Source organism: Prosopis cineraria, unplaced genomic scaffold (assembly GCF_029017545.1).
Source record: "Prosopis cineraria cultivar Desert tree isolate PC_DT_omini unplaced genomic scaffold, ASM2901754v1 PC3, whole genome shotgun sequence".
NCBI classification, from domain to species: Eukaryota; Viridiplantae; Streptophyta; class Magnoliopsida; order Fabales; family Fabaceae; genus Prosopis; species Prosopis cineraria.
Window position 1 is genome coordinate 47,503,757 of NW_026555334.1, and position 26,238 is coordinate 47,529,994.

The window sequence follows — 26,238 nt, forward strand, 5'->3', positions numbered from 1 at the left end:
AAGATTGATCAAGATATTTATAACATTCAATAATCAAATGTAATGCACTTTGAAAATTAGACAAATAAAATGAAAAAAATTTAAGATATATTTTTTTGTTTTTTAAAAACAAACAACTATTTTTAAAAGAAAAAAAAAGAATAATTTGAAAAACAATTAAATTTAAAATACTTATCTAGATCATTTATTTTTCAAAAATATTTTTTTAAAAAAATGAAAACCAAACAAGCTCTTTATTAGGGTGGCTTTTCCTACCTTCATGGTGTTGTGTGTGTCAAAAGTGTGCGTGTGTCAAAAGTTCCATGTGGACTAAATAAAGGACTCTCCTAATATATACATGTACTAAGGAATAAAGTAGGTTAGCAGAATGAGCTTGGAGGAAAAGTGACCTCATGCATATGAGACAGGTCAACATAAGGCAATCGCAGTTGAAATCAGCCAATTTGTCCCCCTTGCGCATGAGGCAAGTTCAAGAGGTACTGGGTTTCTTTTACCGGATTATTTTTACAAAAATAATTAAATAAATAATTATTTTTAGCTCACCTAAAAACCTCTAATTTTGCTATTTTGAATTTGAACATGAAGCCTTGGTAGTTTTTTGGGCATTAAACCACTTCTGAAAATTGATTTTGTGAATTAATGTTTTAAACGTTTTTGTTTGCTAACGTCTCTAGATTAATGGTGTTTTATACGTGTGTAACTGAAGCATTAATTCGGTGATTATGAGCCAACATTCATGTCTCCATCTTCAGACTATATATAGCCATGAGTGTGGACAGATAAACTCGACCAGCCTCTTGAGTTTTCGGGGTAATTCTCTCCTCCCTTTGCCTCATGCTCTCATGTTCATCTGAGTTCGTTTCTAGTTTCTGCTATTCTGGTTCCTTGCTCTGCAGGAAGTGCTTGTTTAATTCTGGAGAACTTTCGGTCCATCATCTCAGTGTGTCGGAATAATTCTTAAGGACAGTGTCCTTCCAGGCACGACTCAAGTAGCTTGTCATTCATCATTCTTGTCTACACTACCGGTGCCACCAATAATCTTAAGAACTACCCAACCGAATGGCGACTAACAGTGCTAAGAATGTCATACCCGAAGATGTATCCAATGGTTCGATTGGTGATTAGTACGTCCCTGTCGTTGTTGTCGTTCCCCTGCCAAGACCGTTCCTAAACATATCAAAAATAAAAGTCTTTGACGGCAAGAACTTCAAATGCTAGCAGGAGCGAGTCTTCACCATTCTTAACATGCATGGTGTGGCTGCTACTGTTGCTCAATCCAAGCCTCCATGCCCAAAGAGTTGTATGGACTTATGCAAACAAGGTATGCCGACACACTATCATTAACACTTTATTTAATAATTTGTTCGATGTCTACTATGTCTAAAAGAAAGCTTGTAAGATATGGGAGTCTTTAGTGACAAAGTACACTGGTAAGAATGCTGGCAAATAAAAGTTCGTTGTAGGAAACTACTACAAATGAGAGATGACTGAGTCCAATGGTGTCACAAAAGGAAAAAATAGAATATTAAAAGAAATAATGAATGCTTTGTTTGTGAGTTCTTCTGCACCTGATAACTTGTGGGGTGAAACTATTTTGTCTGCATGTTTTTTACAAAATAGGATACCTCATAAGAAAATAAAGAAAATACCTTATGAGTTATGGAAAGTATTTACCCTGTAAGCATGTTATTGGACAAGTCTATGGATTTTAAGCACTTTAAGTTCTCAAGCTCTGGCATCAGAGAACCTGAAAGTCCATTCACTTGAAGAAACAAAGTATCGAGGTTTTGAAGTTTCCCAAGTTTCGATGGTATCTCACCAATCAATCTGTAGTTTGCAGTATCAAATCTGACGAGTTGCGACAAGTTTCCAATATCAGGCGGTATGCCGCGTGTGTAAGTGTTAAAGTATCCAATATAAAGTTCTCGGAGGTTGGTCAAGTTTTTGATCTCCGGCGGTATAGTGCCATTCAGCTCGTTACTGGAAACAACCAAGTATTCCAAATGATCCTAACATCAGTACTCCGACAGGATCTGACCCGAAAAGAAGTTCCCGCCGACATGCAAGTGCCGGAGATTTGGCATTTGAGTCACCATACACAAAAGCGATCCACTCATGTTATTGTTATACATGTCAAGAACTTGAATATTCTTGAGCTGGGAAAATTCAGGAGGGAAAGTGTCATGAAAGACATTGGAATTTTACCTCAGAAGCTAAAGAACACTCGATGCATGCACCACCTGAGAGATTAAGAGTTTAGGCAATTGAACAACTGAGGTTTCTAAAGATGGAACAGTTGAGAGAATGAGAGATTGAGGGATCAAGCTTCAAAGAGAGACAATTAGAAGAAGATAAATAAAAGAATGCATGACTCACTAGTTGCTCAGAAGCAGAAGAGCACTTAATGCATGCACGTTAGAGAGATTGAGAGTTAGGGTGATTGAACAATTAAGCAGAAGAATGCAATGATGAGCGGCTTGTGAAAGACACATGGAAGTCTGGCAGTATAATTTTCATTAATTAAACCTCCCCTTGAGCTGTGTGTTGATGGCGTGTAGCCGTTACTGTAAATGAAGCTGGGTATTGATCATAGAGCTGATAAATAGAGTTTATTGTTTGGAGCTGTGTGTAAAGAGCAGCTTACCTAGAATACTTTTGTTATTTTGATTGATTCATTTCTTTTTCTCCCTCGTTTATTAGTCTCTAGACATTACATAGATATGCACATTGACAAAAAAAATTATAAAAAAAGTTTTGGTGAATTAAATTCCGAAAGCATCTTATGTTTATATAAAAATTTATTTCTCAATAAAACGTGACTTTTTGTTATTAAAAAAAAGAATGTGATTTTTATATTTTGTTCAATGGACAACATATTCTTGGTGAGTTGTGATACAATATAACTTTACTTTTAGTAAATTTTGCCAATCTTTTGTGTATCTAGATAATATTAAAAGTTTTGTTAGGCCCTATTACAATGTTATTTATGACTATGTACACAGTGCAAATCGTTACTTTATATATATATATATATATAGATGAGAAGTTGTTTGGCGAGTAAAAAAGGTGTCTGTATCTTGTTGTCAGACTCTAGTGACCAGATGGTTGCAAAGATGGGTGACCGATGGTCAAGGTATTAAAAATTGAATTAATTATTAAATTAGTCTAAATAGTGATTTAAAGGTTAATGTCTCAGTGATTCAATTGGGAGTTAGACCTAAGTCAAACCAATCATGATTAAAATAACAAAATTTAATTAAAATATATAAAAATATATTTATTTAACCATGAAAAAATATTCAAATAAAAGACATTGATGTTCAAAATATTAATGAAATAAATAAAAAAATCCAACGAATTAAAAGACAAGAAAAAACATATATAGTTACCAAAATACAATCATAAAGTTAAGGAAAGGTAGGATTGGGTATTAGGAATATTAAAATTAAAAAAATAAAGAAATAGTGCAAGTCTTAAGAAAAGTAAGAGGTGTGCATCTACTGGCAATACAAGAAGTCAATCACAGAAGGCTCTCACAGTTATCAATGCTATATTTTTGGAAAAGTAAAATTGACTTCATCTTCCACATTTTGAATTGAGTAAAAAAGGAAGAGAGAAACAGAAACAAGAAGCAGCTCAATGGCAAAGAAGCTCGACAATAAAAAAGCTCAATAAGGAGAAGCAACTCAACACTGAGGTATTCAACTTCAGTTAGTGTAACATCCCAATATAAATTTTAATAGTTAATTTGGGTTAATAGAAATTAAAAAAAATAATTTTAAAAAAAAAATAATTAAAAAATAATAATATTATTAAATTATTATTATAATAAAAAAAAGGTGTAAAAACAAGAAAGAAAGGAAGAAAACGTGAACGCAGCTGCCGCCTCAACAGTAAAATATAATAATAATAAAAAAAGAAGAAGAAAGAAAGAAGAGAGAGAAAATAATTTAAAAAAAATGTGGGACCCACTGAATTTTTATAAAAACTCACCTGTTCCTTCATTTCTTCATTCCTTCTTTCGTGCGTGAGCTTCGGCAGAGAGAGCATCTGTGAGCCAAATTCACCGGTGCAGGGTTTTAAGGTAAGAGTTTTTAATAGGATATTTAGGATGTGATTTTAAGCTTTTCAAGACTAAGTAAGTGTTCTAAAATTTTTTCTCAGTCATCCTTTTTCTTTTGTTTCTGAGTTTGTAGTGGTAGAAAATTTAAGATCTGAAAGAGGGATGAATTTATGTTGAATAAATATGATTTTTGAGGTTGTCAGTAGTATAATAAATATTCTAGAGTATAAATTTATTGATGATCTTTGAATCTGTGGCTTATGGATCAAATTCTAAACTAGATCTAAAAATATATGTTGATTTATTGAGGTTTAGATGATTATTTGGAATGAGAAATGAATTATTATTGCTATAGGATTATGATTCTAAGCTAGAGACTTAATTTTTAATTTTTGAGTATTTTAGGTACGAATTTATGAAATAAAAAGAAAATTTTGATAATAGAAATTAGTTTAGAAGTTGATTTTTAGATTATTAATGTTTATTGATAATTAAAAGAGGAGTTAAAAATTATACTTAATAGTATTGACTCTAGATTTGTATTAAGATTGAGATTAGGAATTATGTTATATTTTTAATTCTATTATTAGAATTATTTTATTAGTTTCAAAAATTGAAACTAATATTTATAAATAATATGTTATTTGTAGATTGTATTACTGGTGAAGATTGTGGTGAGAGAGAAATTTTAAGGAATAATTTATTGAAAAAGCCACAAGGTAACCATGCTTTTAATTTGTGATTTGTGTTACTTCATGTTAATTGGGTGATTATTGAGAAAATTATAAATTTTGTAATATTATATAATTGTGCAATATTATTATGAATTTATTTGATTATTGTGGGAGGTGTTTGGAGACTTGTTATTGTTGTTATATTTATGTGCCACGTGGTACGCCCCTATTGGAGCTCAATAGGTGGTTTGTAAGGACTCGAGCTAATCTACCTTTGGCCGGGTAATTTAGTACCGAGTGAGGGCTACGGCTCGAGGTTAATGGAGGGATATAAGGATGGTTGTTTGTGTGTATTGTAATATTTCTTATATTTGTTGGAATTATATTATTTTTAATTCTCACTTAGTAAGCACACACTTAACTGTTTGTATACACTATCATAAATTGGCTTTGGTTACTGGGACTTTTGAGTCTCATTATGTGGTTAACAATTTTCAGGAGAAGAGCCACGAGTGACACATGGAGGAGTCCCAGAGGCTTAGTGGTATAGATCCACTGTCTCTTTTGGGTATTTAATTTATGATTTATAATGTGTTATATTGCCAATATTAGGGCTTTTTGTTTATTGTCAATTATATGAATATATAAATGTAATCATGTCTTTCAAACTATTTCTATTTTTGGTACAATTTGGATGACTGTAATTTTAATATTTGGTTTACTTTGAATCGGTTAAAATGGCATGATTATAAGGCTAAATAACTGGCTTGTGTTGAAAATTGACTAAATTGCTTATTTTACTTGTTGGGAGTATAAGGATGGATAAATGTGATTTAGTTTACTTGTTGGGAGTATAAGGATGGACAAATGTGATTTAGCCTAATGGCATGTGGGAGGTAAAAATTTATCTGAAATGTTAATTATAAAATATTTTATATTGAAATTATTGATATAAAAATGTGTTGGGTGGCTGTAACCCAACTATGGTTGAGTTAAATTATTAAAAAAAAAAAATTTTTGGTGTGTTACAGTTAGGCTGATAGCAAGAAGAGATGGAGATTCAAGGTTGACGACAAGGTTAGGGATCTAAAGAGGTAAAGATTGAACTCCAAGCTTTAGATACAGGCATTCATGCTTTTGCTTTTTTCCCTCCTTTAAAAACCCACAAAACTACATCGTTTTGAGGGTATTTTAGGCAAAAATTAATCCAACTAACCCATCCACCCAAGTTATTTTAGGTTAACCTAGGATTGGGCGGGTCACTTCTAAAATGGTTCAATAGAAAATGTGGATAGAAAAGGAGGCCAGTTCACTAATTCACTAAAGGAACTGCTCAGTCTAATTCAGTTTTTCATTTCATATTCACGATCAACCATCCGCTATTACTAGTGATGATATTTTTTGGCAAATTTTTTTTATTATAATTAAAGACCATGGTCTTTAAGTTGAATTTTACTATTTCAAGGGTCTAAATTGTAATTACAAACTTCTATGTTCCTTATCTTTTATTTTCCTTATCAAATTCATAATGAGGTTATTAAAACTAGTCGAGATAGCAAGTATTATGAGATTGAATTTAAGGGAAAGTTAAGGCATTGCTTGGTTTGGATAAAAGAACCTTAATAGGATGAAAATACAAGTAAAAAAGGAATTAAATGGAAAAAATAATTTTTAAAAAAAATAATTTTTTTTGGTTTATTAAAAAAAGAAATTTATTAAAAAAATTGATATACGAATAAGCAACACACAAAACAAGAAAAGCAACGTTTTGTGAAGAGATATCCAATAGAATAGAAATGAAAAAATTGAATGGGATAAATAACTTTTAAAAACCTAGAATTACCCTCGAAATAAATGTATGAGAAACTATTTTCGATGTGAGAGTATAATTTTGGAAACAGCTGCATGGCATAGCGGCATCCCATGGATTAAATAATGGAAAAATGTTTGCAGGACTGAAGGAAGTCAATGACCTAGCTAAATAATCCATACCAAATGAATCTTCCTGTTTTTACTTATAACCCTCAAAATAATAATTAAGGAAAAACCTAATTTTCAATCATTTTATTTGTAATGTAAAGAAAAATTGATATCATTTTATTTTTACGTGTGTTTTTTTTTTTTAAAGGAAAATCATACTAAGATCCCAAGCAAAGATTCTAATTACCAGAAATCTCCCTTCTTCTCATCTACCTCTATCTCTCATTACAAATGGAACCCAGAGCAAAGAATTACGTCCCTGCAATATCAGTCAACCTAGATCCATCCTACAGAAGAATATTCTTATATATGCTCCGGCGATGGATGTTGGATAGCATGAAATCCAAGCACAGCATGTCAGGAAACACGTGATGAACTTCAACCTGCCAATCTCTTCTCATCTTCCCCTCTCACCATCAAGCTTCAAAACTTGACCATCATGCCATCCTTCTGATACTTCACAAACTCATCATTTGAATCCAGGGCCTTTAATTCGCTCGACTCTCTCCAGCGAGAAATTTTCCCCGCAAGTGAGCTGACTAATTTATCCAAATTTACCTTTAATTCCTCTGACAACATCCAAAATCTCTCTTAACTTCAGTTTCAAGAGGGTGGCAGACACCGCCGAGCCTGACGGCAGGACCGGATCGCCTTGAAGGTCGGTGATCCAATCGACAGCCATTGCGTCACCGCAGATGTGAGCATTTGCCTGGACGACGGCCAGATGACTAGGATGTGCGATATAGGCGTCAAAGTCTGGTTTGGAGTTGTAGCGACTATGGCATATGTGAGTGAAATTGAGAGTGGAGGATTTGATTCAAAGCATAGGAGCTGCAGTGACGTGAACAAACTCTTTGAGGAGGCTGAGAGAATTTATTCGGTCGATCTTGGCCGAGGCATGTGAGGGTTCCTCGGTGTCTTTTACATTGAAGAGGACGACGTGCTCGATCATACGGGGTAGTCAATTTGGCGTTAGTGGAGTCATAAAATTATTGATTTATCCTAATGCTTTGCGGGGACATGCCTCTTATTTATTTATTTGGTGATTAGGATTAACCTCATAATGCATGCCATATTTTCTTCCTAATACAGCAACAGGAGCTTTTTTTTTTTTTTGAAAAAAAACATTTTAATAAATACATATCAAAACCTATTTGTAATGAAGCCTTTGGAACTTTATGATTATTTTTACCTTCCGTTAGACTTTTCAATAATTAAAATTAGAATATTATGTGACATCCCAGCGTGATTTTTTTTTTAATTTTATTTTTTACCTAAACGCGCATCTTGTTCCCACTTTTGAATTATTCCTCAGATCAATATCCGATATGCCCCCATATGATATAATGAGATGACGAGATATCTCCCTGGCAAGTAGCAATAGCAGAGCCGGCGCACGATAGGAAGAGGATTCCAAAAAGCAAGGTGGGCGAACAACATGGATAGGGTGTTTTCGGTGGATGAAATATCCGATCAGTTCTGGTCGCCGCCGATGTCCACCGGAACCCATGAACCCTCCAAGATGAACCGCAGCGCCTCCGAGTGGGCCTTCCAGCGCTTCCTTCAGGAAGCTTCTGTTCCCTCCCCGACCTCTCCGGCCTCTTCTTCCTTTCCTCCTCACCGTAACGATGACCCTTCGCTTCATATCAAGGATCAACCTAAACAGGATCCCGCTCTGAATACGGGGGTCACGCCACTGCAGCCCAATGTGCCTTCTCCCGCTCCTTCTATTCCTAAAATTCCCGTCAATTCCGATGACTACCAGGCTTACCTCAAGACCAAACTCAATCTCGCCTGTGCGGCCGTCGCATTGTCTCGGGTAATTATCCCCCCCTCTTTCTTTTGTAATTGCATGTACATCGCTGGAAGCATTCGGGGAAACCAATTGGAAAATCTGCGGCGGCTGAAAATAATATGATTTTATTGGATCTGGCTTGTTTGATATTTTTTTTTTATGCTTTTATCTATCGTTGTCCAGTCTGTGTGCTAGGATAAATTTTAAATCCGAAATTCGGATGGAAATATTTCATACTTAAACTTATTTGGATGATTTTAAAACAGCTGATCATCCCGCTGCTGTTCTGGTTTTCGGTATCTTGAGTTTTACTGCAGAATCAACATTCCTGAACTAGGGAAATTAGTGGATTTGCGCACAGAAATACAACTTTAACTTCGAACCCATTTATGGTTGTAATGATTTTTTCCCTAGATCAATAAAAGTATACTTTTGCTTTCCAGTTGGTGCACTTCAAAGCCAAAAAAAAAAAAAAAAGACTGCATCTCCTTTGGTAGGCAATAGTTAATTTTCAACTTTTACAATATTTCTTTGTTAACTCCCCCCCAACCCCGGCGGTCTGGGGCCCCTCCCTTCACATGCTTTGGATATCGAAGCGCATAATTCCTTTTGCATGGGTAAAGGAAATTCTTATATTCCTTTCATCTATTCTACAACCAACACAAGATGTTTGGTTTTCTTTTGATGCAACTACTTTTGTGTGATAATTTCCTTTTGACTACTTTGTTTATTTTGATTTTAGACTTCTGCATTCCAATCTTAGAAATTGATTTTAGTTTCATATGTTTTTCCTCTACATTTTATGTTTGTTACTATGTGTCCTTCTATGGTAGTCGCATTTCCAAGTTTACATCTATCAACCAGAAGAAAATATAGCATCTTTATTGTATCTAATTTACAAATTTTACTTAAAATTTCATTCCCTTCCCTACTTCCCCCTGGGGTGTGATGATAAGGTCAGAATCTAATGTTTTCTTCTAATCATAGCAACAGGGATCTTTAGGCAAAGCTCAAGATTCAGCTCCTTTTGTTGACAGTGGATCACAGGCTTCTGATTCTTCTCAAGTCGGACCTCAGGCTACTTTTAAAGGTTTGATTTGGTAAATGTATGTAGATGTGTTTATGAAAGTTTATGTGTATATGAACGAATAATTGAAGGTTTAAGAAGTAGATTACATTCATGAAATAACTTCATGTCAATATTGGCTGATAGAAGAGCAGGTTGATACAGAAATTAAAAGAGATCATTTGCTACATGACTACTGTAAATGCATCACTCAACTATAATATTATGTTCCACCTCTTTTTTTCTTGATCCTCCTGGTTTTTGCATGAGCAGCTTTAGAGGTTGAATTTTGTCTCTCCACAGTCCAAATGTGAGCAATACCGTTTGAATTATGTTTTTGCTGTCTATATTTCAGGATCTGGTATATCTGGTCCATATGGAAGTGATCCATCTAAATTACTAGATAAAGATACGAAAGCACCAGTTGGAATTCCTTCCTTACCTGTGATCCAAAAGAAGCCTGCTATTGCAAACAAGCCAACAACAAGTGGATCCTCAAGGGAGCTGTCGGATGATGATGATGTTGAGGGAGAAACGGAGATGACTGAAAATATGGACCCTGCTGATGCAAAACGAGTAAGGAGGTAATGATGGTTTTGGAATTACTGAGTTAAGTATGGGAAATGTCAGTGCTTGTTGTATGTACGTGCACTCAGGAGTTACATGGCCTGACTTCAATTTTTTGCGGTATAACATTCACAGGGACATCAGTATTTTGTGAAGAAAAAGTTATGCAAGTGTCCGTTGATCTTAAAATTGTTATACCCCTAGGAAGTTATCCCGTAAACAACAACAAAAATAACAAGCTTTATCTCACTAAATGGGGTCGTCTTCATGGGTTGCACTACCCCACACATTGTGTTCTATCGTTTACCAAACCTTTAGGAATGTCATCCCATAATTAGACAAAATACCTTCTCATATTGGAGGTTAAGCTTCAAGGATCTGGAAATATCTTTTAAAAACAGATTGTTTTCTATCTTTGTTGATTGTAAGTCAGTGTCAAACTTAGACAACTTCTGCTTTGTTTAATCAATTGCCCAGTGCAATGTATCTTTCAGGATGCTTTCCAATAGGGAATCTGCTAGGCGTTCAAGAAGGAGAAAGCAGGCTCATTTAACTGAGCTCGAGACACAGGTGCATACATTCTCTTTTGGATCTAACCTTTTTTGCAACCCCTCTTTCTGTTATTTCTCCCAACGATTTGTTATACTTGCTAAACTAATATTTTATCTGTAGGTTTCTCAATTAAGAGTTGAAAATTCATCCTTGTTAAAGCGTCTTACTGATGTAAGCCATAAGTACAATGAATCTGGTGTTGACAACAGAGTATTAAAAGCTGACATTGAAACATTGAGAGCAAAGGTAAAAAGCCTTCCTTGCTTTTTATAATTAGTTCCAGTGATAGCAAAGCCTACTAGTTCTTGTTAGTTAAGTACCCGTGTTATGGTTGGCCTGGCAAACTAAAATTGGAGCCAATTAGGGTGGTTTCCTTCATAGTCAGAAGCTTAGTTAAAGGAAAGGGAAATTGGTTCATGTCTATTTCACATGGATATGGCATGTTTCATTTCCTTCCATGCCCTCCTTTTATCAGGTGAAGATGGCTGAAGAGACTGTCAAAAGAATTACTGGATTGAACCCAATGTTTCATGCCATGTCCGAGATATCATCAATGGGTATCTCTTCATTTGATGGGAGCCCTCCAGACACGTCAGCAGATGCAGCTGTTCCTGTGCAAGATGATCCAATCCATCACTTTTATCAACCTTCGAATACTCCTTTGTCCAGTCATGATCTGGGAGTGAACAATGGATTGGGGGATGTTTGTTCAAATGAAAATGGTCAGCTGAGCAGGGCAGCTGTGGTAGCCGGGAACAGGATGGGACAAACAGCTTCCCTTCAGCGGGTGGCTAGCTTGGAACATCTGCAGAAGAGAATTTGTGGTGGTGCAGATTCATCTGGACCTTCTTCCAGTGGAGATCATTAGTCAATTATTGTTTGAGAAAGTTCAGAAACAACTTGTATTTTGGAGGTAGACTTATTCATCTTTGACCGCATCAGTCTGTTGTTCGGGATATAGCCCATTGTGTTCCAGACCATATGTACAGCTGATGGAGCTGCATGCAAATCTGATGTAGTTAAATTTGATGGAGTCAGAATGAATAGTGGTAGATTAGCATCGCTAACGCAAAATGGGGATTATTATATCTTCCGGTGAATTGATGTCGCATTGTTGCGGTCACCAAGGCTGCAAGGAGAAGTTGGCACCATGAGCCACCAATGATTTATAAATTACCTTATGTTGCTTAGGGAACGCACCAATTATCTCCTGTTTATATATGGAGTGTCATTCAATTCATACCCCAGACCCATAAGAAAAAAGCTAGTAGTTTATTATTTCTGTGTCTTCGCATGGTAAGATCTAAATGGAAAAATATCGGATCAGCTGTTACATCTGCTGGCTTTTCCAACGTGTCACGCGCGCCAAAGTTCCCAATTTTCTTTTCTTTTTTTTTGATAAGAAATAGATGAGCCTAAACTCTAGACTCATTTACAGTACAAGTGCTATCCATGCAACGTCTAAGACTCTCCGTGGGAAAGCTAAGAATGTGCAATCCAGGCCACGCATCAAGAGCTTGTTTCGCCAAATGATCTGCAGCAACATTTGCATCACGAGAAATTTTCTATATATGATACCGATATTTGAAAATTAGTTTCTACGAAAAGATATCATGAATTGAAACAAAGCGACCCCAGACAGCTTGAATCTGTAATTCAACGACGTTTATTGGCAAAACTGAATGGAGTTGCCCACGCGTTCAGACCCACTTCACGTTTGATGGGGTTTTCATCACTTGTTTAGTTATACAAGGGGTTTTTCTTTAACTAGTTGGGCTTAGAAGTCAGTGAAAACATGAAAATAGAAGGCTTAGCTTTATGAGGGCCGCAGAACCTCGGGAAACTAGTTTACTAACCAATGCTTCCGCCGGAAGCAAGGGAGACAAGAATTTAAAACTATTTTTAACGACTCTTTTCACCAACTTGCAGGTTATGGGGTGTAGAATTCGTGCACAACAAATTTCCTTTACAAATCTTACCACTGTTATCTGTACAAGTACCAAAGCAATCACCCAAAATGTCATAACAAGATATAAATCACTACTCTCGAGATATTGAACCACCTAATTCTGAATATTCTGGATCTGACAAATGCCAAGTACTCATTATTAGTCTTGGTTAGAATCCTAAGATGGACGAAGCAAAATCTCAGCTCGAGTCTCTGCAAACTTATCAATGCCACCTGCTGCCTCACCAAAATCATTTCTTGCCACCATTTCATCTCAATTGCTCGATAATTTGCAAATTTTTATCAGAATGGCCTCCGTGCAGAGAAAGCTTGCCAAAACAACGACATGCTTAGCAGAGGACTCCTAATGGTAAACAAAAATGCAATGTTGCTAGACTACCCCAACATAAAAATCCATATACCATCGCTGCTCCCACCAAAACAATCACGTTGCTCCAGAACTCACGGTAGCGCCACCATCTCTTAACCCCTGAAGGCATAGATGCAAAGTTCTTTGCACGCCATCTGCAACTATTTTTAACCTACCTTGACTCATATCTGCTGTTGAGCTCCCATTCAGTTCCACTGCTCGTACCACTCTTTGTTTACATTTTTCCCAATCATCATGATGCAACCAGCAAGCCCTACCTCCATGGCTTCCATCCATGCCAAGAAAAGTCACATTAGAACTTTCACCAAATGAATATCTCAACCTTACAGAAACACAATATGGCAACCAAGCAGCACCACCAGCAGCATTGATGCGAGGGATATGTGCAGGATCAAGAACAACAGTCAGGGCAAAATCAACAGAATTATGAGGTCGATTATAATGGATGTTGCTTCTGAATGCAGATGAGTTTTCAGAGTTCTCATCCATATTCAGCCCAGCATGGTTTTCAAGACATAATTCAATCCGTGGTTTTTGAGCTGGAGTGGCATCTCCAACTTGTGCTTGGGTTAATCCCTTTTTCCAAGCTATTAATTTCAAAAATTCTCTGAGAACTGATACAGGTAAGGTGAGAAGTGTTATGAATGAAGCAACACGAGAGGCATCATAAGGCTCTGATGCAACTCGACGGCTGAAGTAATCACATATTTCACTTATTTCAGATTGACTCAATTCCTCTTGTGCAGTGTTTGAGTTTTGCTGCTGCTGCTGCTGTTGATGATGGAAGCGCTTCACACTCAAAACCTGAAGAAGAAGCTGAACACGATGGACACTAACAGCAAACACATAACCCCTGCCAAGCACACACAATAAAGGGTCTGTTTTATGTCTGAAATTACAGAAGCAAGATGCACCAAGGGATATAAAGTTGTGGATAATTAGTGGCTAATAAGTCATTATATATAAATACGCATGCTGTTTACTAACATAGAAAATTGATTTGAAATCATTCACAGAAACAAGCTTGAATAACAATAAAATTTAAAAAAAAAAAAAGGCATTTCACATTCCCTCATTTAAATTTAAAAATTAACAGGGCACTAGAAAACACGAGGCTAAATCATATGAGCAGAACACAAATAAAGAATGATTTTAAAAATAGAAAGAAAAGGCACATGGATAAAGAATAAGTGCAAAAGGGCATTAATCTTGAATTTCATCCCCCCGGCTTATCTTTTTTTCCCAAGTTCAAAAAGGGATATAGGTGACAGACTGTAATAAGAGTTTTGATTACAACTTACCCAACAAAAAACCGCAATGCAGGCTGCTCTGGATCCAAGTTCAAAAGTGCTCCTTCATTTTCCTTCAAAATGGATCCTAGAATCTCCTTCAGAAGATCTGGTAACTGAGCAAAAAGCCATAGCACCCCAAGATACTTGAGAATACCTCTCAAAACCTTCTTAAGAGCAACAAGGGGAACCCAACCACCACCATACCCTCCATCATCACCAAGGCCAATTATGGCTGTGTTTAGCTCACCTCTAACATGCGCAGGGACAGCTGTTCCTGGTGATCTCCGTAAGGAGACAGCTGATGTCATCATAGCTAAGTTTGAAGATCCTGCTAAAGCATTTCCCACACGATTTAAACCAGCTGCTTGATTTCCCGCTCTAGACATCACAGCAGAAGTAGGAAGGTTAATTCTACTTCCATTTCCAGCAACAGATAATTGGGACCCAGAACTTGAGTTTGGATTATTAGAACTTGCCAAACCACCAGCATGTTGTCCAACGAAACTAGGATCCAAACCGTTCAATTCTTGGGCAACATGTTCCATGATGAATGGCCGAAACTGAGGACATGGCAATGATCCACCAGAAGGACGTCCCTCTTTTGGTGGTGTTGCAGGCTGCAACCAGACCTGATCTCCAGCAAAGCAACGCATATCAACTGCAAACTGTTTCCGATATATAATTCGTATCCAGTAGGGACCACGTAACACAACAGAGACATCAATGGGCAACAGTGAACTCGGAGCAATGCCTGGACCGCCACGCCCCGCAGCAGCTAGCATAGCAAGGCTTTGATTATTGAGAGATCCACTAGCAGTGGATGCGATAATATTTCCTCCAGAAGCAGAAGAAGCCTGGACAACATTTGTAGTTGAACTACCAAGCAGAAGTCCCTGTGGCGGTAAATAACCAGTCTGTTTAGGAATAGAAGATAGGGCTGCCGCAATCCCAGGAACCCCTGGAACAGGACCAGCTCGTGCTGGCCTGGTTGCAGCTGTCAAGGCATGTAAGGGCCCCGCAGTGAGCCGAATGCAATCTAAAAGTGATGAAACTTCAGCTCCATTTATAAAATCTTCCAGAAACTGTGCATGACAATAGCATCAGATATCATAAATATATATTCCCAGGAGTTGTTTCTGCAGGTATGGATAGGGCGAGAAGAAGCAAGCATCTTTGATGTATATGGGCAAAAAACAGATTCACATTATGTTAACTGGTTTCCTAGCATAATAAATATCAGATAAGGGAATTGCCATAAAACATTACCGCTTAACATTGGTAAAAAATTCTCAATATTATATTGCAGAACTTAAGATCCGAGGAAGTTTGACCTTTTGACCATCAACAATTTTCAACAGATAGAAACCAATAATGAACTCAATCCAACGCATTCTTTAGTTTTCAATGCGCAAAGAGCAGATAGAGCAGAAGAAAATTATTCCAGCAACTTAATTGGTATAAAATGGACCCTTCAGCAAGGATAACAAATACTCTTGCACAATCAAATGGATTAATTCCCATGAAAGGGAACAAGACCCAACAAACAAAACAGCAATAGATTAAACAATAAATACAAAAATAATTATCAGAGCCAAAGAACATGACAAGGTAGCATACCAATCATATATTCTTAGTATCACACATGCAACGATAACCAACACTAAAACACAGTACATATAGAAAGAACAAACAAAAAATCAGTTAAAAGAGAAATCGACAAACCTTGGTATGAGGCCAAAGTTGATCAGGGGATACATGCATTGTGCAACCCTCTTTACCTGATTCCCACTCAACAACAAAACGAGCAAGAACACCTGAACCAAAGCTAAACCATAAGCTCATTAACCCCACTGCCTCAATTCTAAACGTTCTTTTCATCTGTTCCAATAGCTTATCTGCAGTATCTGAAGCAACTTTGGCAACAGATGCTTTGGCATTAGAAACTGTCATGCCTTCTTCTGGTTTCTCATCTGATCTTACACCAAGCAATTTCCTCATGCCAAGAGCAAACGTTCTTGCATTGGCAAGCCTTTGGATATCAGCCACTAATTTCTTTATACTATCTACCTCCACAGATTGATAACTCAAAACAACACCATCTGGATCATAGTGTATATGTGAATCTATGTCAGATGTATTAGCTATCCGAACACCTGATCCCCAAGGTGTGCTACTACTCCCTTTTTGAAGCTCCCACAAATCCCTAAAGTGCTGGTCACTTATTTTAACATCCCAATGCATGCAACCTGGTCTGCCAAGTCGCAAGCATATATGTTGCCATGAATCACCCCCTCTGGCAGATGGGAGTCGGAACCATATGTTAGATGAAGCACTCCTTAAACCCACTTCTTCAACGTATGGAATGTCTAATGCTTCCATCTGACTGGTTAGTCTAGCATGCTTGATGCAAAGTGAACAGTGCCTGACCACATGAAGAAGGGCCGCTATGTAAATGCTAGATGGAACATTCCCTTTATTTGCTTCCATGATCAAATTTCCATAACCGTATACTTCAGTTTTAGGTATCATTTCAGTTGATGTAAGCACTTGATGCAAAGAAGACTGAGAACAAGGTGAGTCTGAAATCTTTCTTCTCTTACAGATTACAGAGCCGTTTTCAAGACCTTGAAGGGATGGAATCAAACTCAGCATATCTGAAGCTGTTCGCTTTCGAGATCTCTTGTCATTTTTGGAAAAAATATCATGATTGGTGCAATCATTCACCATGGATTCCATTGCTTGAGCTGCAAGGATGCACCAATCAAATCAAATATGGCCAAAAACAAACATGACAAAAGTGAACACACAAAGAAAGTGTCTTACATACGGGAGTTGCCGCACATGAACCAGATCCAGCAACCCTGAGTGATCCAACTGGAGGCCCATTTGGTGAATTACGAGGTCCATCAGGCTTGGAATTAGGTGTAGAGATTCGAGAGCCAGCTGGTCGAGGAGGAGATAAAAGTTGTGATGATTGATTTACACATAAAGTATCATTACTGTTATCACTCAGGACTCTTAGTTGATCTTCATCCATAGAAGTACACGAACCATTATCAACTGAAGGTGGCGATCTAAGAGAAGCCAGATTTTGTTCAGATTTTGAAGCAGATAGCTTTTTCCCAGTTGTACTCCATCCTTGACCGGTGGAAAGCAAGCCCATGGAGCTAGACTGAACTGGGCCCTTGACACTACTAGATGAGTACATGGAACCATAATAATGGGAGGCAACGCCAGAAGCATTTGCAACATTATTAATCTGTGATATATGCATGCCCCCTTCCCACTTTGGAGAAGAGGTTCCACCTTTTATACCATGGAGATTCATTGGGACAGAACCATAATGAGTAGAAGCAGAAGTGTTCAGGGATGAGGCAAAATTTTGAACAGAGTGTGGAAGCGCAGAAGACCCTTTCTCCTGTCCGAACACTTCATCAACAAGTGATGCAAAACCTGATAACTGACACCCTGCATTTTGCAATGAACTCTCAGGACCAACATCCAAAAGAAACTCATGCTCAGAGGTTTGAATTGGGCCAGCAGCATTAGGCAAAAAGGGGCACAATTTTCGCCTTTCAACCAGGCTTAAATTCATTTCATCCTCCAGCATCTGCATCTGTCCTATATCAATATTCTTAATCCGCAGCACATGATTCAAGTCACCAGATGAAGGATCTTTCCCAGATGAGTCTGGCTGAGTCTCTAGCAACTTAAACAGGGGTTTAAAATCCTTATCAAGTTGCATGACCAGAAGGTAAGAGCTTCCAGAGTCAGGAAATCCCATGAGTAGCATAGCTGAACCATTTATAATGCTCTTGGGTATTTTCACTGTACTCAAACCATGCTCATACACCTGCAAGCAAATCACATAAGCCATAGGCCACAGGAAAACCATATTATGTACGCTCAACTAAAAAGACAGTCCAAATTCGTTAAATATATGTGCATGTATATATATTATCTTAGGTTCTTTGTTATTAAAGGCCAGAGAATAGTAGCATACCTCTAGGCATAAAATTCTTCCAATAGATGCATACAGGTGCAATAAACTTTTGCTTCTCAAGCTAATGAAGACCTCAGCTGCAGTCATGGTTCCTTGATTTAACACCTCTTCACATTCTGACAGAGCCAACGGAGCAACTATATTCCATGATGATTGAAGAAGGAAGCGACCATTCCTGAATAACAAAACAAATGAAAGTCAAGTGCATACAGAATTTATCACCTTGGGAATCAAGACTAAAATTCACAGTAAGCATTATCAAAAGCCTATAAACATAGTTATCCATCACTTCACTTATTCTTTGAACAACAACCATGCTTCACATTTGAACAAGATGACTACATAGGAAAATAAATATGGACAAGAACACAAAAGGCACCTGATATTAATCCCAAGAGTAAAAAATGATGAGCCATATGCACGCACACGCAATACCTCCTGCCCCACAGCGTCCTTACTGCCCTTATCATCTTTCTGCAGGCAGAAACAAGCCTAACTCTTAAAAGCCCTCACGAAATTGAGCAAGTAATAAGACAAGGCATAATATTACACCACAAAGACATAAAAAAATGCAGACATAACTGAAATCATAAAAACTTGCAATTGCAGTTTGCATGGCATGTCAAAAAGTACAAGCATAGTTTACTAAAAGTCTAAAACCAGACATATCAACACAGAAACACATATTTAACAGACAACCCAGAAAGATAAGCACATATGACTGGAACTAATTTAAAGTCCTTTACTGTAACTTATAGGAAACATCCCTCGGCCAAAATTGATAGGTTACGTGTAGCATATATGAAATTCACATGAAAATCAATGTAAAAGATCTTATCATCAAACATAAGATATTCCCCAAATGAACTACGACAAAGCAGAGCAGGTGAGGTGTGAAGATCAGATTTTAAAACAAGCTACACGTGCAGGCTTATGATCATAATGCTGACTAGAAGAACAACCACAACCCTTCACACCTTCAGCATATATTTCTCCCAAACGGATTAAACCATAATGGGGCAACAACAAAAAGTAGCATATAAAGTAGAACCTGAAGAAGGCTGTACATAATAAAATTACCTAAAACAACATAGCAATGTGACACGACAAACAAAATTCCCCTCAATAAGGAAACAAACATATGAAAGAAATAAAGGAAAGTTTATAAACACGCTTGATGAGAAGAAATCCACAATGAAGTGTAAACTAACCAGTTTATATTCAGTATCGAGTTCACCCATACAAGACTGAAGCACAACATCATCTGCTGTTCGGCAGACCTGAACATTTTTAGCTAGCTCTTTCTTAATTTCCAGAAGACGTGTATATCTGTTACAGCATATGGCTCTTAACAACAACTTCTCAACATCAATACAACTCTGGTCCAACAAAAACTCTGCCTCCTTGCCTGTTGATGGATCTATGACAAAGCTGCTGTGTGTGCACTTTATATGGAGATCTGATCCAGGTTCAATTTTTATAAAAGGGCATGCCCCTGAGTCTGATGCAGCATTTTTATCAAAATCTAACCAATATATAATTTTTAACCCTGGAGTTCGCAGGCTAGATGAATCAGATTCTACATCAGGATTCTGCATAGAAATGGTGTTTGCTCCATGGCCCACACCACCCTCAGATATGAGGTCAAACCGAATTGCATCTTTCCATCTTCCTTGTCGAAGAGCTTGCACTTGCCTTATGACAGTATCCATAACAAGTGCAACACATAGCTCATGAAGAACCGTGTACAATATAAGAAAAGGATTTTCCGCTAAAGCCATTCTTCGCTCTAAATCATCTCCAAGGGTATGACGCTGCAATTCTTCCAATTTCACAGGTCTTCCTTTTTCACCAACAAGCAGCTCCAAATGCAATATCCTCCACATCGATAGGTGTCCTCTATAGCCAAGAGTTACTAAAACCTTAAACTCTCCATCCACCCTAAGCAATGCTGTACCATCAGAAACATTAACCTCAGAAATTTCTTTTGGAAGTGAAACTTCAAGCAATTTTGAGCGTACAAGCATGTCCAGCTTCTTCAAAACAGGCTTTTGCTGATTTTCAGTTAAAGTATTCTGAGTGCCCACATCTTCTATACATTTTGGTAATCGCTCATAATTTCCCGTTAGAAGAACTTCAATTGCTGATGGAACGTCATAAACAGGAGCACGGGCTTGCTGAAGCCCCTCATGCATGAAGAACAATGAATCTGCTGCTTGAGTAAAACACGTATCATGATTTGATACAGTAGATGTTAGTTGCTGACAATACTGTATCAAAGGAACCTGCAAGTCAGACAAATACCGATTATACACAAGCAGCATGCCACATGGTGATCAGATGAAACTCCCAAACTTGCTTGTCCAGTATTCACAGGATCATAAGTAATTGTTTAAGAAACCTCCCCCTCTATACTGAAATGTAACGTGGGAAAGAGAGTTAACTCGGCACTGGTATGTGTCTGTACGTTTCCCCATTGAATACAGTAAGTAAACAAGGAATCATTCCAGATTCTAATTATGTTTCGATTTCAACAATCCATCCTAGAGTTACCCAGCCCAAGATTCAACCCCAATCATTACAAGCATTTAAAAATCATCCTATAAACCAAAGTAGTACTGATCAAGCACTAAAACAAAATTGTAGTGACAAAAGCTCCCATAACTCGTTTAAATGACTCGCTTTCACCCGAAACTCAATGAACTAGCAAAAACAAGTATAAACTAAAGTGAATTTAGTTTAATAAAATAAATCAGCAGTCACGTCTCTAGAACAACCAAAACACAGACTCGGTTCAATCAAAGTACACGATTTCTATCTATCTCGAATTCTGTCGATTTACCATTTCCAAGGCACGACAAGGAAAACACGGAATCTGCAAGTTCGCACTAACACGACATGAGGAGCGATTGGAATTCAACCAAGACAAACCTCACGCAACTTATTACCAAGAAGAAAAAAAATCCAAGACATTCAATTTTCTTCCCCCTTTCCCTTCAAGCTATCCCAAAGACAAAGAAATAAAATTACGATGCAGGAAGCAGTAAGAGGGGAGAAGATGGATAGCCATTCACGAGGGAGTGGACAGAAGATAATAGAGAATTGAAAGGACTAAAGTGATATGAGAGACCTGTTGGCACCATTTGGAGATGACATTAAGGCGGATCATGCGCTGCTGAGTCTTGTTGAGAAACTTGAGAATGTTAATCTTCCTTTCAGAATCAGATAGTTCAGTGGACCCGCATTTGTCAATTAGTTCTTGGAGGGAAGCGTAAGAATCGTGAGCAGCTCGACTCACAAGGGTGGATAACTCCACCGTCTGTTGCCCTAAATCGGCAGCCATTGAGATTCGAAGGTGGTGAGGGATTGTTAGGGATCTATAGTGTTAAAACCATGGAAAATAGGGTTTCGGCACAAGGAAGCTTAGAGAAATTACAATTGCACGAGACGGAGGGGGGAAATAGAGGAGGAGAGAGCTGGAGAGAACAAAGGCAGAGTAATTCGCGCTCATACAGCTTCGTCCCTCTCTCTCTCTCTCTCTCTCTCTCGTTACTTCGTAAACTTCATGCGGTCGCTCCCTGGATTCCAGAGACGCCAATGGCCAGAGGCGGAAATAAGGAGGGACAACTGCGGCTTTGGACTTTGGAGGCGGGTATTATAGCCCACGTGATTAAAGCCTCGCCTTCTCACGCCTTCTTTTGCTTTTTAACTCTGTTTTGTCTGATTAGTCACCCCGCGGCGCTAAGCATTCAAGCAGACGGAAATAAAACATTCATTTCGCCACTGAACATCGGAATAATAGTGCGTTCGTTTGATCAGCCTTCAGCTAATCAGCTAATCAAATTAAAAGTACCGTCGGTTTGGTTTCGCTTCAAACATTGATTTTGTTTGTTTATTTCACTTTGTTTCGCTCAGCTTCTAAATTATGGGATGAAATATGGGCTTAGAGATTATAATTATTTTATTATAGTAACTCTTTTATTTTACAATTTTTATATTAAATATTAAATTAAATATAAATATATTATAATAATAATATAATATCAATAAATAATTAATAATGATAACAAGGCAATCGCCCAAACTTAAAACTCTTGTTTTGGCTAAACTTGGTACGGTAACACAAATAGTATCTCAGTATATGAAATTTTATTTTAATTAATTAATAAGTTTTCTAAAAACTAGATTTATACCATCATGCGATGCACAGAAATGTTTTATTTTTAACAAATAAAAATAAATATAAATATTAAAAAATTATTTGAGTATCCTTAAAATAAAATATATTGATTTTCCTTCTATTTTATCTTAATTACAATGATTTTTTATTTTAAAAATATATAATAATTTATCTTAAAATCAGTTAAGAGTTACAAAATATAAACATGCTTCTACTTTTAAATTTTTATTTTCATTAATATAATTATTAGTTGACAATTAACTCATAAATGTTAGACTAAAATATCATTCTTGATATATTCTTTTAAATTTTTATTCATATTGTAAATTTATTAGTTTTACAATCCGATTTATTTAGTACTTTTAAAAAAATTGAATACATACTCCCACATTTCAAAAATTTAAGACATTTTTAACTTAATTTTACCTCAACAAAATAGTTATTTGTGTTTAAACTAATACCACCTTCTTATATTTACTTTTATTTAATAAAATATTTTACTTTAAAATAAATATAAAATGATTTATGCATTAGGACACTTTAAAAAAACAATAATTACATATTAAAATATTAAAAATATCTTATTTTTTGAATATCCAACCCCTCAAAAAATATTTTATATTTTTTAATGAAGAAGGTAATTTTCTAGAATAATATTTCAAACACGTCTATGCAAAAAAAATTAATGTCTATGTTTATTTAAATTTTCATAAATTACTTTTAAAATATTGTCATACTTAATTGTTTAAAGTTTATTTTTGGCCAAAAATTGTTTGAAGTTTTTTAAATTAGGAAGTAAGGATGATAGACAAATGGATTATAAAAATAATTTAATTATTTAAATTTTTTCAACATAAATAAAAAATAATAAATTAAATATTTTAAAATATTTAACATAATATTCCTAAAAGTGTTAAAAATAAAATAAAGTTAATTTTTAAAAATAAAAAATTATAATTCTAATAAAACAAGAGGAATGTCAATATATTTTACTCTATAATTTATTAATCTGTGCATATTAAAATATAAAGAGTATTTTATTTTAAAATTTGTTATGTCCATATATATTAAAAATAAAAATAATAACTTATTTTATTTTAGAATATTTTGTCATGTATTACTTATATACATATTAAAAAATATCAATGTTTTTTTAATTTATCACCTCCTCCAGTTTGGAATTTAATCCAACTTATTCTTTTTTAAAATTTTGTTGCTCCACATGTGACCTTAAGAAAAATAAAACATGTATTATTGCAATTTATGTCATAATATTATCTATAAATCATAATTATAATGGTTGTAAATCAAGCAAATAGTATAATCCATGTTATAATACCATTTATCAATCATGTGTACAAGTATTACATGTGATATAATGATTATTAATAAAAAATTAGGTGTGCAGTGGAAGATAAATTCATTAACACTATGTAATTAACTCGCTGCTCATAATTTTTTTCCCCAACTTAAAGCACATAATTACATTAATATTTTACATGAGTTTTCAATCCATAATCTACCTTTACATATAAATAATAGAATAATAAATTTTATACCTCATGCATTTGAAAAATACAAACAAAAACTTATTTTATGTATTTTCACCAAACTATTTTATGATTTGTTATCATGCGTTGATAATAAATATACAGTAAATTATTTTTATCCAAACATTGTTATCCCCATATAAATTTTATTGTATATCTAACTTCTATTATTTTTACTAAGAATCTTATATTTACCTTTAATTTTTACAATGGGTCATATATGATCTTTTAAAATATAAAAATTTTATCATTTTTTACACCTTGTATAAAATTTTAACATTTAAAACAAAATTTTTATATGGAAAATGTTTTTCCTCCTATGACCATTTTTTTACCATTAGTGATTTATTTGCATATCTAACACCTATTATTTTTATTAAAAATTTTATATTTACTATCAATTTTTACTATGGATTCTACATGATCTTTCAAAATATTAAAATGTTAATATTTTTTATACATTTTTTAAATTTTTTACACTTACAAATGTAGATCCCACACTCACATTTTTTAATGAGGGATCTCATATCTACTTTTTTTTTTTACCTCAAGTCTCACAACTATATGTATCTTTTATTTTTTTAACAAAATTTCTGTTAACTAATTTTTTTAAATTAATTACTAATTTAATTTTATTAATTTAATTATAGGTCTCATACCCACTTTTTTTATCATTAGTAATTTCTTTATATATTTAACATCTATTATTTTCACTAAGAATAATTTTTACTATAAAACCCTACATAATCTTTTAAAATATAAAAATTTTATTATTTTTTACATCTTGTCTGAATTTTTAAAATTTATAAATATAGGTTCCAAAGTCAAGCTTTTTAACGGTAAGTCTCACATTCAATTTTTTTTACCATGGGTTCCATGACTACATTTTTTTATTTTTAACAAAATCATTCAGTAACTAAATTAAAAAAAAAGGAAAGAAAGAAAGAAAAGCACCATTCAAAGTACCATAGATCTTCGATGCTTTGGCATTGTGAATTACAATACACATATTTACATATAAATATATATACATATACATATATATTCATTTTGATTGACGTGCAATTTGATTTGAAGATGAATCATAATTGTTCAAAAAAAGCATGATTTTTAAACAGCGTCAGCATATCAGCATAAAAAAAAATATCTAATTCAACATTATTATAGAATTACTGTTTGCCATTGAGTATTATATTTTTAAGTAAAAGGGAATATGGTATTATATATTTAAATAAAAGGATTAAATTATATTCTTGCCCCTCATATCCTTTTTTATGGTGCCACGTCTCTTTCAACATTTGAAACAGCACAATTTTGCTTCTGCCATTAAAAAATGTTAAGTTTAATTATTAGTTGACTCAAAAAATTACACTAAAAAGTATATAAAAAATTAATATCAATTAAGACCTTTAACTTTCAGCAGATTAATGTTATTTCTCACCAATATATAAACTGGAATATCATTTTGACTGGCCATCGGATGGTTATCGGATCATCATTGTTAATAAAAATTATTAAATATTAAAATAGTTATATTTTAATAAAAATTATTAAGACAAATTTATTTTGTGATCGATCTAATAATCATTGTCAAAATAATTGGTCAAGATGATATTTCAGCCTTTTCCATGGAAAAAATTAATAATATGTCTATAGATATTTATTTGTAATTTATGACACATAACCAATATTAATTTTCTTGCAGAATATTTATTTATAATTTCATTTTTTCTAATTTTAAGTCACTTTCTATAATTTCTAAGGTAAGTTAACATTTATTAGGTAGAACTACTAATTTTTAATGGATTAAGGACCATTTTTTCTCTTAAACATTTTTTCAAAGAGCACTCATTATTCTATAAAATGAGATGGTGTAAATTAATTCATGAGGCAATAAAGATGAAGCATTTGGCACCTTTTGTCTATTTTGAACAAATGGCCATTTATTGATGAGGCAAGGAACTTGGTTGACCGGAGCTCTAACTAGGCGGCATGACATGCGGTGTGTAAAACGTCCAATTATCTAATCATAACTGAGATCAAGGTAATCATTAGGCCAAACCATTTAGGTTATCAAACTTGTAAATTTATAAAGATGAGATTTCAAATTTTTATAATTAAAATTATTCAATAATTATTTAACAAACTTTTAATCAAAGTAAATTATTATTTTAAAA

The 26,238-nt window shown here is 35.0% G+C and overlaps 2 protein-coding genes and 1 long non-coding RNA gene across 4 annotated transcripts; 2 read left to right on the plus strand and 1 right to left on the minus strand.

Annotated features, from left to right (window-relative positions):
* Positions 1-4,028: 4,028 nt before the first annotated feature.
* On the plus strand, positions 4,029-5,470 carry LOC129305092 (uncharacterized). The gene is made up of 3 exons (XR_008591867.1): positions 4,029-4,084; positions 4,714-4,782; positions 5,236-5,470. It is a non-coding gene; the product is annotated as an uncharacterized LOC129305092 (long non-coding RNA).
* Positions 5,471-8,044: 2,574 nt separating this feature from the next.
* Positions 8,045-11,937, plus strand: LOC129306432 (light-inducible protein CPRF2-like). Of its 2 annotated transcripts, none has more exons than XM_054947043.1 (6): positions 8,045-8,536; positions 9,500-9,602; positions 9,934-10,162; positions 10,640-10,715; positions 10,818-10,943; positions 11,173-11,937. In XM_054947043.1, the coding sequence occupies exons 1-6, from the start codon at positions 8,156-8,158 to the stop codon at positions 11,563-11,565; spliced, it is 1,308 nt and encodes a 435-aa protein (XP_054803018.1). In that variant the 5' UTR covers positions 8,045-8,155; the 3' UTR covers positions 11,566-11,937. The 2 variants fall into 2 exon arrangements, with proteins under 2 accessions (XP_054803018.1, XP_054803019.1); XM_054947044.1 differs by having other exon boundaries at positions 8,046-8,536; positions 9,506-9,602.
* Positions 11,938-12,642: 705 nt separating this feature from the next.
* On the minus strand, positions 12,643-21,965 carry LOC129305155 (mediator of RNA polymerase II transcription subunit 14). Its single transcript, XM_054945116.1, has 8 exons — positions 21,462-21,965; positions 19,543-20,616; positions 18,711-18,805; positions 18,332-18,506; positions 17,152-18,181; positions 16,051-17,072; positions 14,338-15,410; positions 12,643-13,889 (listed from the first exon to the last, which is right to left on the minus strand). The coding sequence occupies exons 1-8, from the start codon at positions 21,672-21,674 to the stop codon at positions 13,091-13,093; spliced, it is 5,481 nt and encodes a 1,826-aa protein (XP_054801091.1). The 5' UTR covers positions 21,675-21,965; the 3' UTR covers positions 12,643-13,090.
* Positions 21,966-26,238: the final 4,273 nt, after the last annotated feature.